Raw genomic sequence first — 18,967 nt, forward strand, 5'->3', positions numbered from 1 at the left:
AAACTAATGTTAGATTTCACATTTCATGGTGAAATGAAAAAAAAAACTGGCCTTGATTATATCAAGACAATGCCCTGGTCCTTTGTAGAACTTAAATCTTTGTACCTAGAAAAAGATGGCTTGGCTGACCTGCAAAGGCAGCCTTTGGAGAGGAAGTAGTTAAAAGCTGGCAGGGGAGTTTAGAGGAAATTGAATAAACCAGAGACAGCAACAGCTCATGATTACCATGAGATTAAACCATTCCTTTCAGACTCTAGGTAAAGACAGCAAACAGTATTGCTGTGACTCTGGACTTTGACTTATTCTCTCTTTCACTCCCAGTTTTATTCTAGAAGAAACTGAGCTTGGTGTTTCCGAGATCAATTCTGAAAAGGAAACTGACTAAAAATAGTCGATTGCCAAATTTACCTGTAAGTATAAAATCTACCAGGTTGTGGGAAGGGAGCCAAGCCAGCAGGGAGGGGGACTGGTACTTAGGATTGGGGACAGTATGTGTTCTTAGTGTTTCTAAAGAGAAAATAGACCAGATATATAAGGTCTGTTGACTGAAAAACCCAAGGTGGGGGGTTGGGAGGGATGGATAAGAATATGCAAAATGTCATTCAGTTCCTCTACTTCGGTAAATTTTTTTCTAATTTTTTTTCCTTTCTTGAAAAGTTATTTAAGTTTAACACAACTTCCCATGATAGATTTTTCCTTGTAATGAGTAATTAATTAGGCTGATAAGAGTCCTGGGAGTTTTAGTCCTAAGGTAGAAGGAATGGGATCAAGGCATCCTAACCACCAATCTCAGCTCTGCTGCACTTTCCTACTTTCCTATTGTCTGACCAAGGAAGGAAGGACTAGGATCATCCTCCACCCTCAACCTCTTAGTGTGGAAGGTGTCCCAGAAGTTTTAAAGCAGTTGGAACTGTTCATGTCTTTAATGGCTTAAAACTGCACTAAAACGTCTGGGACGCCCAGTATGTATATAAAGATGACATGCTAGGTGTTTGTCTTGTTTGTCTTAGAAGGATGGCTTAAGTTTTTAGTATATAAATGTGTGACTGGTTGCCTAATAACAGACTTTCCAAATGGTTTTCTCACTTTGTGGCTACATTAAGAAGTTGTATTACTCTTTTTGCAGACTGGGTACCTAGCAGAAATTTATGTTAAATTGGAATTTATGAAAATGATAGAATTGAGAATGAGAATAATTTATCAAGCCAAGAAAATAATAGAAATATATAGAGGAGGGAAAAGAGAATATTTCTGATGAGTTAATGTATTTGTTCCTGTTTTTATAGCAGCCCTCTGGCTATATGATACTTCAGCCCCTTAGAGGCATAGTAAAACATCCCACAGTAGCAGTGTGAAGTGAGACTGTTCAACTTTTAAAGAATATGTGTCATGTTGTGTCCAACAGCTCTCTAGACTAATGCTGGAGAATAACAACACTGGTGGCACTCATTTTCTACTCTTTTTTTTTTTTTTTTTTTTTTATATAATGCTACATTGACTTTAGTCCATCTCTTTGATTGGCAAAGTTCTGTTTGTATGTAGCATCCTAATTTCAGTTCATTTGCTAAGAACAAAATCCCACTTTGGGACCCCTCAGTTAGTTCTTTATGATCTCATTCTTCCTATCAGGAACTCTTCTTCCTCCAAATTCTAGCAGCACTTAGGCCTATACCACACATTTGGAACTTAGAATATGCAACCTAGTATTTTTTGGTTATCTTTTTTTTTTTTTTTAATCTGTTCTTAAGTACATCAAAGCCTTCTTGAGGAAAGAGACTATGTTTCATCCACAAAAATCTAGGAGTAGGAATAAAAGGAAATTTGATAGTAATAGTGGTAATGCCAGGTTTTCAAGTCTTTTTAATATAATGTAGCCCCTTAACATGCAAATGAATTGAACATCATTTAAAGTTAACTGAAGTGAAGCTTTGGTTGTGTTTAATAAATAAGCTCGTGCTGTTCTTTCCTAGATTTAGGAACTTGACCCTTCAGACTTTCTAGCATAAGTTGGAGTTGCATGATATCAGTGCTCATAATAATGGTGATTGTTCACAGAGAGAATGAGGAGAAAGCCTCACATATAATTCTCATTATATGGGAAGTTTGAAGAATGCTTGAAGAGGATATATCTTTTAGCTACTTGGGGATTCAGAAGTGTTGACCTTTAAACTTCGAGCCATAGTTTCTGTGATAAAGCAGTGTGTCATGTCATGTCATGGGAAAGAGGCAAATCCTGCAACTCTTAGATAGGGTATGCAGTTGTTCTCGACTTATTTGATTTGGGGAAAAAAAACGGACTGGATTAGCTAGCTCTTTTCTTTCTGTGCTGCACTTTCTAAAAGCCTTTGAGAATTGATACTGCATTCAGATTCTCATCACTCAGCTTGCCTGGGGCAGCAATAGACCTTTCTCCCAGAAAAAATCACTTAAATCTGGAAGTCCAATTTGCAGGAGACATATTGTGATTAAATGCAGGTTTGTCAATTAGAATTAATTCAAACAGTAGCTTTTTAATCACCATCACTGGTTATTGAAAGAAACTTTAATAGAACAGTTTTAAACTTTGTCACTGAAGTTCACTTGAACACTGTTGGGATAATGAGAAATCGAAAGGTTTTTCTATATTTTAATATTTTTCTTCTTTTTAGACAAGGTCTTTTTCTGAAAACTAAAGTGTTAATTCCTTTCTTCAGACATTAGGGACATATCTACCTTAGGAATTAATTGGACTTTTTTTTTTTTTAATCTGTGATTCATGAAGTTCATCGTTCTTAGACTGTTAGAGGTATTAGAAAAAGAATTTAAAAGAAGAGTTGAAGAGATAGTAGATTTATACTTTAACAATCAGAACTCTCTTTCCCAGGAGGATTCTGCTGTTGATTTTCAACCTTTCCTAGGAAGATGAACCCTGGGCCCAATCATGGGATGAATCATATGGATGATAATAGCACTATGCCCCCCCACCATCATTCATCCACTACAGCCTCTCACGTTCATGGTGGGGGAGGAGGAGACACAATGATGATGATGGTAAGTAACTGAAAAGGAGACTTTGATCTCTTCTGACCAATTTGGGTCATAGGATCATAGAGTATTAGAACTGGAGGATCATCCAATGTAACCTCCTTGTTTTAGAGAGGGGAAAATTTGATGCCTAAAGAGGATGAAATAAGTGACTTGCTCCCAAAGAGAATTTGGACTAGATCTCACATCTCCTGCATTACACACCATTATTATTTCTCCTAAAGCTTTTCCCTACCAGTGTAAAATTTCATTCATGGACTAAAAGCTGCTTCCTTTAGAAAAGTAGAGGTCAGGACTACTGTGGAGGGCTGTGCTAGTGCTTATTGCCTATTGATAGGCTTTTCCTTAGTGCAATGATAAAGCCATAAACATATACTTACATTAAAGTGGGCCTGGATAGTTGTGTCCAAATAAAGAGTTATATAAAGTAAGACTGCAGCCAAGGAAGAATCTCAACTTCCACTTTAGCACTTGCTTACTCCTTAAAACTTCTCAGCTCTTAAAATTGCATTTCCTTAAACTCGTGTTTTTAAAATTACATTGACACATTCTCAACTTGCACATTTTGGTTTGACTCCCTCTGGATCTAACTTGCTTATTTATATTTCTGGCAGCCCATGACCTTCTATTTTGGCTATAAGGATGTGGAATTGCTGTTTTCTGGATTAGTGATCAATACACCTGGAGGTGAGTAAGGCAGCAAGTCATTGTTTGACAGGGATAGCTTCTGTTAAGGAGAAGCAGTGTGATACTTACAGAGGTATTACTTGACTAAAAATCAGGAAACCTGAATTTTTTATCTCCAATTATTGACTCACTTTGTGGTCTATTACTGTGCTTCAATCAAAAATGTAAGAATTATAATACTCATCATGGGATCTCAGATGTAAATGTTAATCATTATGTTGTTAAAAACCATGGGATCTCTTTGAAATTTAAAAATATATATATATAGCTATGGTATATACTGAAAAAATAAGCCTAACTATAGACTGTGACCAAGTTTTCTGAATGAACCAGATATAAGCACCATGTCATAACATTCTAATCCAGGAAACTCCTTCCTCCAAAGGTGTGGATTTCCTCATCTATTTAATCCCGTCCTCTTTAGGAATGTTCTCCTGTTCAAAATGTAGTTACTTGCACCTGGTCAGAACCAGGGCTACAGTCAAACTCAAATGACATAGAAAACATTTTCTAGACTGTACTCCATTACTTCAAGGTTGTATTTATTTAGCCATTTATACATGCAATATTTTCTTTAGTAAGTATTGTATCCAAAATTCAGACAGAAGGAAGGAAGAAGTATCCAGAAACTAGAATAAAAGGATATATATTCTAAACCCACCGAAAAAGACTTAGCCTTTTAATGGAGAATGTTCACAGCAAACCCACATATGTACACACCCCTTCATTGCCCCTTCTTTTCCTTGTACTGCCTTCTCAGGTTCAAATGTAATATTCAAGCATGGATTCTCAACCCTGTCTGTTATTTCATTCTTCATACTGAATTGGCTACCTCTTTGGGGCTTACCCTCATACTAATGTGGGGTTGCTTTGAATACCAAATGGGAATTTCTTTTAGTAGGCAATGGAGTTAGTTGGAAAGTGCTGGATTTCATTGAGGCCTTTGCTTTGTGTCACTAATACCCCTAATACCTTTCAGAATCACATTACTTCCTACTTTTGACAAAGAAGCAGATTTGAAAGCTTATATCCGGTCTCTCTTATGTCAGTTTCTCTTCTCATTTCTTGGCCATTTGTATAGAAATTATTATGTTAATAACTGACTTCACCTTTATTTTTCTGGTCTCTTGATTTCCTGTGGCATAACCTTAGCGACTTATTTCCTTTTCTTTTCCTAACCAGAAATGGCTGGGGCATTTGTGGCTGTCTTTTTGTTAGCAATGTTCTATGAAGGTCTCAAGATAGCCCGGGAGAGCTTACTACGCAAGTCTCAGGTCAGCATTCGATACAATTCCATGCCAGTCCCAGGACCAAATGGAACCATCCTTATGGAAACACACAAAACTGTTGGGTAAGAATGGAAACATCTTGTTTTGATTCAGTAACTATAGGTGGAAAGAACTTGGGAGCCAAGTCAGTTCAGTAAGCAGCTCTTTGCTGAGATGAACAGAATCAGAATCAACTTGTTGCTTGAAGTGATAACTTGATTTAATTTTGGTGAAGATTGTCATTGGAGTTTTAGGGCTGTGTATCATGTCAGATTAGGCCATCTACTTGTACTGGAAAGGGAAAGGAAGGTTCACAGGCAAGAGAGTTATCCTTGATTCCTGGAAGAAGGTACTTGTGAAATCCACATGATATGATTTGCCAGAATGATAATACAGGACCTAGAAAATTGAATGGAGGAGAGTTGCAAGATAATGTTTTCTTCTTTGTAGGATTAGAATCCAAAATGTACCTACCAGGCTTTAATATCAGATGACAGAAATAAGATGTTTTGTTCTGTCTAAAATAGTATGGGGCTGACCGATACTTTTTGGAATTTAAGCATTATAGAATTAGAAGTGGTAGGTCCGGATCCCCTGGTCATAGCACTGGTTTCAGATGAGAAAGATAGTGTCATATTCATTTGACAGATCGATTTCAATTCAGTAAACATTTATTAAGGGTCTACCATTTCTCAAGTACTATATTGGAGCTTCAGAATAGAGAGACGAAAATGGAATAGTCCCTGCCCTCAAGGAAATTACATTCTGTTGAAGGAAAAGCAGCATTTACACAGATAAACAAATACAAAAATAAATATAAAGTCTTGTGAGGGTGGGGAACACTAGCAGTTAAGGAAATAAAACAAGGCCCTTACTCCGGGGATATACAGCAGAATATGATTTCGGATAGATGGAACCAGGAATAGAACTTCCAAGTCTCCATCCAAGCATAGCATTATTTCTACTACACATCACTTCTAAATTATTTAAACAGCATACAGTATATGTAGCAGAATGACCTGGCTCCTTCAAAAGACAGGTTAAAAGGTAAATCTGATTTGAAGAGATGCTTAGAAATTTATAATTCCCATTCTGTCTCTCATATGCCCCTCTATCTAAGTCATCAATTCATTCACCAGCCATCTACACTGTCTTGACAGGACACAGATGGACTGTCATAGGAGCCAGAGCTAGAGAGGGAAAGGTGAGAATGAAATACAGTTCAGGCTGGTGAGTGAGTTTTACACTAGTATCCACAGTGATATGAGCCCTAATTTTTGTCTCTATTTGTTTTCCAGGCAACAGATGCTGAGTTTCCCTCACCTTCTGCAAACGGTGCTGCATGTCATCCAGGTGGTCATCAGCTACTTCCTCATGCTTATCTTTATGACCTACAATGGGTACCTTTGCATCGCAGTAGCAGCAGGGGCCGGAACAGGCTACTTTCTCTTCAGCTGGAAGAAGGCAGTGGTGGTGGACATCACAGAGCACTGCCATTAATGTCAGACTTTAGGATGTGACCTTATTTTCCATGATGAGAAGTAGCTGGAGACTGAGGGAATTGATTTCAAGTCCTCCTATTGTCCCTCCATGGCCCCTTGCCTCCCAACACTTGCATAGACAACAAATCAAGGAGGTTTACCTACTAACCTCCAAGCTGGATGGTGCCCTCCCCAAACTGTTGATTTCTCCTCCCAGGCTGAGATCTTCAGTTCTTCACTAATCAAGGTAGCCTTTTGTTCTAATGATTTCTTGATCATCATCTTCCCTTTTTTAATCTCTTGTGTTTTTGTTGTTTTTTTTTTTTTTTAATGACAATTTCATGGACATTCGGAGGTCATTTCTGGGTCCTAGATGGAGACTGTGGGAAACTACACTACCTACCCCATAACACTAGAAAATGTCTCCCAGTTGTTGGTCTAAGTGAGTGGAGGAATAGGGTGTGCTTTTGCCCAGGTGTGAAGTGATGTGTGGCAATCTGAGGATTTGAAGAAGAATTTAGGAGTTGAATAAAGGCATCTAGCAAAAAGAAGTGTCCCCTTACATAGCAACAATCTGGGTCATTAGCTTTTGCTACCATTTACTTTTTTATTGTGATCTCACCAATCACACAAATTGACAATCAACTTAATGATAGTAAATATCTTCCAATAAAACCATTCATATCTTTTTGTCTTGTTCCCCCTCTATGAAATGAAAATTTTTATCTCCTAGCTTTTCCTCTAAAGTAGCAGTTATTGGGGTAGAGACCTGAGCACAGGAATCTTCATTCATTTTCCAAGGAAGGCAGAATCAATATAAAGCTGGTCTTCTAAAAGCTCATTCTGCTGCTAGCCCCACCTGAGCTGTCTATGTTAGGGCTTTAATCAGATTGACTCCAGTCAGCGTACGTCAGATCATTTCTCCTTTTTCTCAGCTAGTAAAATAGCAGTGGTTCTCAGAAGGGACCTGAAGATTGAGGTTTCCTCCTCTCCCCTCCTGCAGCTTGTTCTGTCACTAACTGCTGTGAGCACCAATTAGTCCTGGCCAGTAGGGCAATAGATTAATATATATAAGCCCAAGGTCTGTCTTTATCCTTAGAGAGTTTTGGAATATGGTCCAATTTTGAGCTGAGACATCCTTTAGCTCCACCTCCACATGACTATCTTTATTTCTATTTGAGGACTTAATATAGATTGCTTCTTGCCTAAAAGAATGACCATTGTGACAGATCTTTTCCCTGACTTTCTCAAAAGAGGCACATTTAACTGTTCATCCTTCCTGTTGAGCTTACTTCACAAAGTCCAAACTACCTCTATAAAGTGAATCCTTCTGAGCTGGCCTAATAAATCCTGTCCTCCTTGGTGCTTGATATTCTCATTATGTGCTAGGGCAAAAGAGGCAAAGTACAACTGTTCTGGTGGTTTTTAAGCCTGTTCTTCCTAGAAAGTTCTGTACCCCAATGGCATGGAAAACAGCAGAGGCAGTGCTGGTAGCACTACAGTGGAAAGAGCTGGGGTTTGGGGGTAAACTTGGTTCTTGTCCCAGCTCTGCCATGTACCACTAATTTGGTTTTAGGCAAGTCACTAAACCTTCATCTGTAGGTCAGACTAGATGACCTAAGGTCCCTTCCAGCTCTAAATCTATGATCCTATAATCTTAAAATACTTAGCAATGAATTGTAACCCAGGCCTGTTCTAGCGTGTGCTTGTAGCTCTTCCAGGTTACTTGGTTCCCAAAATCTTCATTAACTTACTTTGGCTTCATTTTCAGTCCAGTCAGCTAATTATAAATGCTAAATAAAGAAAAATTCTCTTTGACAGTTTATATAGTAGATCCAAACAGGTAACTCGAGAAAGGCCAACAAGTAAGTTATTGATCTTCTTTGGAATTAGCCATATTCTCCTCAGTTCTCTCTACTTAGCATAATAAACTTTATCACCTATTGTAGGTTATTATCCATGCTTAGCAGCAGAATTAGATGAAAAACAAGATTTTTTTTTATAGGTCTGTCTTGTAAAAATCAGCTCCCTGAAAAATCACATAGAAGTGCCTGTGGCTGGAGACTATACCCCCAGCACTCTCTGCCCATCAGCCAGCACCTATTTCTATTCATGGTCCCTTCCATCTCCTTGCAGCTTTAAAAGCCATGGGGGATTGATTATTGAGGATTGTGAGTTCATGGGATTAAAGTTAGGCTTGAGAGCCAGAGACAATTCGTGCTTTGTAATTATCTCATATTTACATTGCTGGGATTCAAATCAGCTGAGTTTGTGCCAAGCATGTGATAATAATTTACCAAGGAGACTTCCAGAGTCCAATGCTAAGGATTTAACAGCCAATAATCTGACACTAATGTCAAGGAATAATAAAACTATAATAATAATGACGAGAGTGCTGAAATAAGAACCAATGATTTCAGTTTTAGCCCTGTTGCTTTCTAGGAGTTTTGGTGTAGACAGGGCGATAAGGGACCAAGTCTAGTAGAGCAAACATTGTATTTAAAGTTCCCAGAGAGAAAACTATTCTCTGGCTTCAGTTTCCTGGTGGAATTTATGCTACCCAGGATATAGTGATTTTGTGTGTGGGTGTGTATGTGTGAAAAGTTTGTTATTTTGAAGGAAGGATTCAGCAAGAAATGATTATTGGAATGTCTGCTTTTCCTTCCCCTCTGTGGATTTGGATTGTGGATAGCCTAGCCCAGTCTTTACTACCCTGTTTCAACCCTTGCTCATTAGTATTCTACACCATTAGCTTCTCCTCCTAATTTTGTTTGACTCTTCTCCCTTTCGGTTCCTACCCATTGTTATCCTTGCCCATACAGCTCAGAACGTGTGGAGTATTGATGTGTGGGTCCTCCTACAAGTACAGTTCAAACCTGTCCCCTACTATACTTCATCATATTTGCCTCTTGAGTGAGTGGTTAAAAACTGAACACCAGCTGTGGTTCCTAAGAGTTAATGGAGACCTCTGGGTATGGATGTTTGAAAAGTTCTGTGCCTGAGTTGGAGTTGAAAACTGAATCACAGCTATGCATCTATATGCATAAATCTTAGCACTAGGCTTTTTTTTGTAAGTTCCAGGTGTTCCTTCCCCCTCAGAACCTGGTATAGTGCCTTGCACATAATACTAGGACTCCAAATGTTTCTTGAGTGAGTGAATGAATGAAAGATTAGAATGTTGGTGAGCTGTATGGTATATGCAGAGAGTGGCAAACCCATGGCCATTGTGGAAAGGGAGGTAGCCAGAGGATCCTTAGCCTGATTCCGCCCATTAGCTTGGAGTTCTTAATGAGTCATTATCAGCTACAGGGATACAGATTAAGGTTTTCTCATTGTGCCTATAGGAGTATTAGGTTCCCTTTCCACTTAGAGGTGCTACTGTGGGATTCCTTTTGTCAACCTCCTTATGCTGGAGAGTCACTCATTTTAGGAGCACCTCCAGCTACCAAAGGGCTCCTCACTGAATATATGGTCACCTGAAAATGCAACCACTTTTTCTCCCTCCTCTCATTTTGATCTTGTCCTCTCTCATGCTTCCTTCAGTCAGATATATCAACAGGAACAAAAAAAAATTCTTCATTTTACAAAATGCCTTATTCAGTGTGTCTACATTGTCCATTTTAGATTGTAAGCTCCTCGAGGGCAGTTTTGCTGTTACACAGTATTGCTGTAGAGTGCCTAACAGTGCCATGTACAAAAAAACACAATAAATATTTTGATTCTGTTTGTGTGTTTTGGGCCACAGTGTTGTCAAAATTAGCACATCCCTTTAGAGTCCATATTTAGTTTTAATGGTTAATGACAATTTCCAACTGTCTATGAACTCTATGGACTTCTAGTAGACATAGTTTTCTATTTTTACCTCCAATTCTCTTCTTCCTTTACTCAGAATGAAGGCTAGTCTTCTCTGGGGGTGGTACAAGAGAATCAAAATGACCCTTGCACAGAATTCCTTAAACTGTAAAAAACCTATACCCTGTGCCAGCACTCTTCAACCAATATGCTAATTCTATAGCTCAGCCACATCAGTCAAGAAACCAAATATATTACTCATGTTAACTTCCATTTACGGCACATGCATGTACATTTGAGAAAAGCTATTAAATGTCAAGGAGCTTTCCTTAAGCAATTTTCTGCTTATGGCCAGTTCCTGAGCCAAAAACTGCCTCCACCATAGCAAAGAGTTCCTTAGTCTCTGTTCCCTTCTCCAGACCCCAGTCATTTAAGCAAATGAAAGATAACCACCTGGAAAAAAAAAGGGTGTGAATTCTTTGCTTTACTATGCAAAGGAGCCATGACAAACCTTGTATCTTTAAGAGATTATCAAAGTTATGACAGAAGTATGATTACATTTTATTCCCCTGATGTTTCAAGAAAGTTTAATCTAGGGGGCAGCTGGGTAGCTCAGTGGATTGAGAGCCAGGCCTAGAGTCAGGAGGTCCTAGGTTCAAATCTGGCTTCAGACACTTCCCAGCTGTGTGACCCTGGGCAAGTCACTTGACCCCCATTGCCTACCTTTACCACTCTGCTGCCTTGGGACCAATACAAAGTATTGACTCCAAGATGGAAGGGTTTTAAAAAAGAAAAAAAAAAGTTTAATCTAAATCAGAGGTATCAAACCCATGGCCCACAACATTTGTGAGTGCAACTTAAATCAGATTAAAATGTAATTGAGAAATATTTAACAAAAAAAATACAGTAAAATATGGATAACATTAATATGTGGTCTTCTAAGTAGGGATCCTTATGTGGTTCAGTGGCCTCCACTAAACAATGCTAAGTTTAACACCATTGGCTAGATCATGAGTAAAGGAGGAGGTGGAATCTTTACTTAAGACAATTTATTATGAAAGCCATGAACCACTCCTCTCCTCTCTTACTTTCTTTCCTTTTGCTATTAAAATATTTCAAATTAAAGAATGAGGAGTGGCAGCAGGATTTTGTTTGTTTTTGCACTAAAAGCTAGTTAGAAGGGCAAGTTTAAGGACAACTTAATCCCTCTCCCTGCCTTTTTGGCATTATTTCATTTCTAGGAGAAACATTACTTACAAAAGTGAATAATATAGAACTACCTTGCGTGATAATACATGTATAACCCAGATTGAATTGCTTGTCATCTGACTCATATAATTTTGGAAAACTTATCTGTAATTTGTTATCAAAATAAAACAAAGATAAAAACAAAAGAAATATTCTAGAGCAGTGGTTTCAAATTCAAATAGAAACGGGAGGGGGGATGTCACTAAACCATACATATAGTCCTGTGAACTGCACATTGACTTAGTTTTAAAATGTAATATCCCCATTTTATTGTATTTTTATTTTGTTAAATATTTTCCACTCACATTCTAATCTGTTTTAGGCCTATTTAGGAGTGATGTGATCCACAACCTATGCATTTGACAAACCTGTGTTCTAGAGAATACTCTAGGGAAGATGAGGGTTAGTTGACTATCTCACATAATCTGGATGGATTAGAAGATGACCATAAATGAAGAGAAGGGATGGTGGGAGCAGGCATCCCTTGAACCTAACTTTCATCTTAACCAGTCAAAAAGAGAGCAAAACACACAAGCAAAAAATATAGTATAAAAATACATTCAATTCAACAGGGAAACAGGAAGAAACTGGAAAGTATGAGAATAGAGAAGGAAAAGGAAGTTTGCAATAAAATCAGGTTGGAAACTGAGTGGCTCACTGGCAAAACTTAGAGAGTTCCAAAGGGATCAAAGGACAGGATAAAGAGAGAGCTTGAAGTCTGGAAGAGGTTGCTGAGTTTCTGTGAGCATTGGAACTTTGGAGTGACAACTTCTGGGAGGTTAACAGTTGGTCTGGAAGAGGAACAGTTGCCCAGCCTGTTGAGCTGTTGAACCAGCCTTTTCCAGCTTCTGGATATAGCTTTCCTTTGGTTCCTGCCTCTTCATCCCTGTCCTGAACTTTGAGATACTAGTTTGTTCCTGATAAGAAGTCTAGCCTGAAGATAATTTTATTTGTCTGTACTCAGCAAAACCCTGTAGGTTATTGCCTGTAGGGTCTCTGTGTCCCTGCCATCTGGTCATTGGCCTAATTCAGCAACTGAACTATTTTGCCAGTATCAAAGACTTTTGGAGTGGCCTAGTCAGGATAGCTAGAATAGGGATTTTGGGGTACAGCCCAGAGAGGTCAGGGTGTCACTTAGCTTCAAGATCAGAAGGTAGATCCATTCGGATTTCTTAGAGTGGAGGGTAGAGTCTAGGTTTTGTAGTATTAGGGAAACTCATGGCCCTCCTTCTTATCCCATTCCTTGTTTATTTTCATCATTAAACCTTGTGTCACTATATAAAGCAGGCAGATTGCATTCTTGAAAGATCCAGGACTAAGGGCCACCATTCTGCCCTCTGAGCCTGATACAGAGACAACAGACTTTTGATTTTACTAAACTGCAACAAACTCCAAATTTGGGAAGGGATTATTAAAAAGAAAGAAAAGACAAGAATCTGTGATTGGTTTCTGGGTTAGGGATTAGGGGAACAGAAGCAAATTGCATCAACATACCACTATAAACCACTCCTCTCTCATAATTCTTCTTTATAAAGGTTGAGACAGGGGACAAAGAGAGAAAAATTTTTAAAGAATATGATCAAGGGAAATAATAATAAAAATGTGATTAAAAAATTTTTTTGAAAGACTTCATTCTCAACAATGTAATTGCCAACCATAATTCCAGGGTACCAATGATGAACATGCTGCCCAGTCATTATACTTATATATAAATGGAATTAATCATATATGTAAATGGAAGTTACTAAAATATAAGAATTATATTATTAATAATTAGTATAATTATCAATTAGTTAATATAAGAATTATGTATAATTATGTAAGAATTACATGTCTTCTGAAAGTCACCATATTAAACACCTACCACGTGCCAGGCACTGTGCTAAGTTACAAAGAAAGGCAAAAAGTAGTTCCCGAACTCAAGGAGCTCACAATCTAATGGGAGAGACAATATACAAACAACTGTGTACAAACAAGCTATAGGCAGAATAAATTGAAATAACCAGCAGAGGGAAGGTGCTAGAATTAAGGAAGATTGGGAAAAGCTTTCTGTAGAAGTTGGGATTTTCACTGGGACAAGGAGGAAATCAGGGAATCAATTAGGAGGAAATGAGGAGGGAGAACATTCCAGTCATGGGAGATAGCCAATGAAAATTGCCAGAACTAAAAGACAGTATCTTATGGAGACCAGAAAATAAGCCAATATCATTGGATCTAAGAGAGGTTGAGAACTGGAGAATAATAAAGATGGTGAAGAAACATAGGTTGTTTTGAAGAGTTTTGAATGCCAGATAGAGGATTTTTATATTTGATCTTGGAGACAATTGGTAGCTTCTGGAGGATGATGACATGGTTGGGACTACATGCACTTTAGGAAAATTACTTTGGCAGCTTACTGGAGAATGGGTTAGAGTAGGGAGAGACTTGTGGAAGGCAGACCAACCAGAAAGCAATTGCAATAGACCAGGAGTGAAGGGTTGAGGACCTGTACCAGGGTGAAGGGGGAATATTTTGAGAGATGTTACAACAGTGAAATGAATAGGCATTGACAACAGATTGGATATGGGAGGTGGGGACAGATAGTGAGGAATTGAGGATGCCATCTAGGTTTCAGGCCTGGATGGTTCTCTAAACAGAAAATGGGAAATCTGGAAGAGGAGAGGATTTCAGGGGAAAGTTAATGAATTGTTTTGCCCTTGTTTAAGTTACAAGATATCAGTTCAGGATTTCTAATAGGTAATTGGAGATATGGGTCAGCACAAAGATTGTATGCAAATCATCAGCATAGAGATGATAATTGAATCTATGAGAGATCACCAAGTAAAATAAAGGAGAAAAGGGCTCCAGACAGAACTCTCTCTGGGGGACATCCACAGTTAGGGGACATGGCCTGCATGAAGATCCAACAAAAGAGACTAAAGAGTGAGTAGCCAGGTATAAGAGGAGAACCAGGAGAGAGTAGTACCTTAAATACCTAGAGTGAAAAGAATATCAAAAGGGAAAGTGGGGCAGCTGGGTAGCTCAGTGGATTGAGAGCCAGGCCTAGAGACGGGAGGTCCTAGGTTCAAATCCGGCCTCAGCCACTTCCCAGCTGTGTGACCCTGGGCAAGTCACTTGACCCCCATTGCCTACCCTTACCAATCTTCCACCTATAAAGTCAATACACAGAAGTTAAGGGTTTAAAATAAAAAATAAAAAAAAAAAGCAAAAAAAAAAAAAAAAAAAGGGAAAGTGATGGAATGTATCAAAGACAATGGAGAGGCCAAGAAGAATGAGGATTGAGAAGGGTCACTGGATTGAGTAATTATGAGATGGCAGGAAGAGACTGGGGCAAGAATTCACTATTTGACAAAACTACTTCTGGGGTAACTGGAAATCAGTCTGGCAGAAACAAGGTATAGACTCATACTATATACCAAGATAAGTTCAAAATGGATACGTGATCATAAAGGGTCATATCATAAACAAAGTAGGGGAACTATTACTGTCAGATCTATGAATAGAAGAGTTCATGACCACACAAAAGCAAGAAAGGATCACAGAAGGTAAAATGGATAATTTTGATTACATTAAATTTAAAAGGCTTTGCACAAACAAAACCAATGCAGCCAATATTAGAAAGAAAGTAGGAACCCAGGGAAAATATTTACAGCAAGTTTCTCTGATAAAGGTCTCAGATATATCCAGAAATGAGTCAAATTCATACAAATAAGACCTGTTCCCCAAGTATTAAATGGTCAGAAATATGAATAGGCAGTTTTCAGAAGTCAGAGCTATCAATATTCATATTTAAAATACTCTAGATCACCAACAATTAGAGAAATACACATTAAAACAACACAACTCTGATGTACCACCTCATGCCCATCAAATTGACTAAGATGACAAAAAATGGAAATAACAAATATTGGACAGAATGTGGGGAAACTGGGACATTAGTATAGTGCTGGAGCAACAAACTGGTCTAACCAATCTGGAGAACAATTAAAACTATGCCCAAAGGACTACGGAATCATGCATACCCTTTGACTCAGAGATACCACTGCTAAATTTAAACCCCAAGGGGATCAAAGAAAAAGAAAAAAGATCTATATGTACAAAAATATTTATAGCAGCTCTTTTTGTGGTGACAAAGAATTAGAAACTGAGGGAATGCCCATCAAGAGGAAAGACTGAACAAGTTATGGTATATGACTGTGAGAGAGAATATTATCGTGCTGTAAGAAATAAAGGGAATGATTTCAAAAAAGCTTGGGAAGATTCCTAATAAACTGATGCAAAATGAGTCTAACGCAGAGTAAAAGCAATATTGTAGTACTAAACTTCTATGAAGAACTTAGCAGCTCTGATCAATACAATGATCTATGACAATTCCGAAGGACTCATGATGAAAAGTGCTATCCGCAGCTAGGTGGCTCAGTGAATAGAGAGGCCTGAAGATGGGAAGTTCTGGGTTCAAATTTGGCCTCAGATTCTTCCTAGCTGTGTGCCCTTGGACAAATCACTCAACCCCAATTGCTTAGCCCTTACTGATCTTTTGCTTTGGAACTTATACTTAGTATCACTTCTAAGACAGAAATTAAGGATTTAAAAGAAAAGAAAAAGGCACTTCCAGATAGGGAACTTACAGACTTTGAGTGCAAATTGAAAGCATTTTTTTTCTCTTTCCTTATTTTTCTTGGTTTCTTTCCATCCCACCCACAAGAGCATAACTAATTAGAAGTATGTCTTGAATGACTTCTCATGTATAATGAGTATCATATTTCTTGCCTTCTTAGAAGGTGGAAGAGGGAGTGGTGGGAAGGAGAAAATTTGGAACTGAAAATAAAAAATTTTAAGTTTTTTCTTCTTTTTAAACCCTTACCTTCCATCTTGGAGTCAATACTTTGTAACACCATGAAGGGGATACATGGGTAATGGCAAGGTCAAGGGGATGACCATCTTTGTGTGTGGCTAAAGTAGGGTGGAGGAGTAGGTCATGGGAAATGAGCAAGTTGAGGGCCTGGAAGGGTAAGGTGTTTGAGGAGGTATCTGTAGCAGTCCGGGCATGTATAAACCTTGGTTATATTTTAGGGGTGCTCAAAAACCACACTTATGAGCTACGTGCTCAATTTTACCAGGCTAAATTCTATGCCTCTGGTTCAGTACTTAACCTTGTCTAACTTCGACCCAGCCTTGGGGCTACACTCCCAAAGACTGACCAGAGATCTCAGTATCTTGGTTTTACCAACAACAATCTATCAACATAGCTATAAGACAAAACTCATATGCCTTAGGCCATATGTACTCCTGATTTGGGGCATTAGCTAGAGTAGGTTGTTTTAGGATTGGGCAGTGTGCACCTTGTGATGATTACCTAACTTGTCAGACCATCTTTGTCCCTTCCCCCCTTCCTTTTTGCAACCTCAATAAAAATGAGGAAAAAGCTCTTCCCCCCCCAGAGCTCTATTCCATCAGAGCTCAATTCCACCTACACCCTACTTGCTGTAAGGACTACGCTTCTGCTACAATTCTCTTGTGCCTGAGTCTTTCTTTATTGGGTCTGTAATGGGGAAAACCATCAGAGGAGGACGCAGGCTGGAGTCCAGGTTGTTGAATCTTTCATCTCTGAGTCTTTCTTCCTTTATTGTTTCCCTTCTCCGTTTCCCTCAAGTCTTCAACCTCTCTTCTGAGGGTTCACCCACGAATATATTCATTTGTGGCTGCTGGCAGCTACAGTATCAATTTGTATGTTGAAGCCCCATGGTAGGGTGGCAGGCGATGGGAAGCAAAGAAAGTTTGTGAGCCAGGTGCTGAACTTATCGAAGAAGGAAGGGGAGTATCCCAAAGGTTTATAGACAGTGACTGCTAGGATTTTGATTGGGTTGTAGATGTACTGTAGATGTGGAATCTGGAAGCCCCCAAATTTATAGCCTAGAAAGATTTGATGAACCCCTGTTTAATTGGCTTGAAGGTGAAAGTCCCAGGTTTGACCTTGTGAGTGATGGTTCTTCCCTGAGAGAAAGTCCAACTTCGCTGGTCTCCAACTAACAATAGGCCTTCAAGGAGCTTGGGTGGGGAGGGCTAATCCCATCAGATGCTGAGCATCTCTTTTGTCCCAATGGTTTCTCCCCTTAGGCCAAAGTCCTTTACCAAAGTGGTGAAGCCCTTTTGTGTCCATCGTAAGGCATCAGCCCCTCACTGTTATTCCTGCCTGGGACTCCTCATTTTCCTTTACCATTGTAAAGTCAATCAACTATCCCTCTTAGTCCTTAGTCTCCATTTTCCCCAGGAAAAGTATTTAAGTTTCCCAACTTCTATGGCTCCTTGGAGTCATCATCTAGCAGGGTGGCACTCCCAGGGGTCCAGGCCTAGAGCATTCAGAGTGTAATCCTTGCACTCTGTATAGGCGTTTGGCATGCAGCTCTGTGTAGAGGCCTACTCAGCCCTGTTACCCCTTTCCTTAATTAAAGAGTGGCCTTTCTGACTATTTAATAGTTCTGTTTTTTCCAAGTCAACAGTACATTATGTGAACCTCAAAGGAAGGGAAGGTGAGAACTTAGAAGTGGCAAGGTTAAATAAGGAGTATTCCAACTGTGTGTGTGTGTGTATGAGAGTGCCACTAAGACTGATCAGGGAGGCTAGGGAACTGGCAGGAGGGAGCCAAGTCTCAGCGAGAGCCAGAAGATGGAAGGCATTAGAAAAGAAAAAATTTAAGAAGAAAAAAAATTGTTACCTATAAAGCAGGTTTTCCAGTGGGCACAGTGGAAGAGGTGGGTAGCTTTTTTTTTTTAGAAAAATTTTCCATGGTTACGTGATTCTTGTTTTTACTTTCCCCTTCACCACCACCCCCATATCCAATGCACATCTCCACTGATTTTAACATGTGTCATCAATCAATGCTTATTTACATATTATTGATAATTGCATTGGAGTTGTCATTTCAGGTCTACATCCCCAACCATGTCTGCATCAACCCATGTGATCAAGCAGTTGTTTTTCTTCTGTTTACACTCCTGCAGTTCTTCCTCTGAATGTAGGTAGGGTTCTTTTCCATAAATCCCTCAGAATTGTCCTGGGTCCTTGCTTTGCTGCCAGTACAGAAGTCCATTACATTCGCTTTTACCACAGTGTATCAGTCTCTGTGTACAATGTTTTTCTGGCTCTGCTCCTTTCACTCTGCATCAATTCCTGGAGGTCTTTCCAGTTCACATGGAATTCCTTCAGTTTATTATCCCTTTGAGCACAGTAGTATTCCATCACCAGCATATACCACAATTTGTTCAGCCATTCCCCAATTGAAGGACATACCCTCGTTTTCCAGTTTTTTGCCACCACAAATAGCGCAGCTATAAATATTTTTGTACAAGTCTGTTTATCTATGATATCTTTGGGGTACAAAGAGGTGGGTAGCTTTTGATTAGGACTTTGGGGTGTGCATAAAATGGGAATGATTCTCTGGGGAATGGAGTATTGGATGATGACCTA

At 39.0% G+C, this 18,967-nt stretch overlaps 1 protein-coding gene across 1 annotated transcript; it reads left to right on the forward strand.

Moving 5' to 3' along the window:
* Positions 1-353: 353 nt before the first annotated feature.
* On the forward strand, positions 354-7,130 carry SLC31A1 (solute carrier family 31 member 1). Its single transcript, XM_044664081.1, has 5 exons — positions 354-410; positions 2,864-3,030; positions 3,639-3,711; positions 4,894-5,062; positions 6,278-7,130. Exons 2-5 carry the CDS (start codon positions 2,902-2,904, stop codon positions 6,477-6,479), a joined length of 573 nt encoding a protein of 190 aa, XP_044520016.1. The 5' UTR covers positions 354-410; positions 2,864-2,901; the 3' UTR covers positions 6,480-7,130.
* The last annotated feature ends 11,837 nt before the right edge of the window (positions 7,131-18,967 follow it).

The sequence above is a fragment of the Gracilinanus agilis genome, chromosome 2 (assembly GCF_016433145.1).
Source record: "Gracilinanus agilis isolate LMUSP501 chromosome 2, AgileGrace, whole genome shotgun sequence".
Classification (NCBI taxonomy): domain Eukaryota; kingdom Metazoa; phylum Chordata; class Mammalia; order Didelphimorphia; family Didelphidae; genus Gracilinanus; species Gracilinanus agilis.

What these genes read in the sequence shown, in the direction of transcription:
- SLC31A1 (XM_044664081.1), top strand. Translation starts at nt 2,902, where the DNA reads ATGAACCCTGGGCCCAATCATGGGATGAATCATATGGATGATAATAGC. An exon ending in AGTGATCAATACACCTGGAG is followed by an intron (nt 3,712 to 4,893) that starts GTGAGTAAGGCA and finishes TTTCCTAACCAG; the next exon opens with AAATGGCTGGGGCATTTGTG. An exon ending in GAAACACACAAAACTGTTGG is followed by an intron (nt 5,063 to 6,277) that starts GTAAGAATGGAA and finishes TTTGTTTTCCAG; the next exon opens with GCAACAGATGCTGAGTTTCC.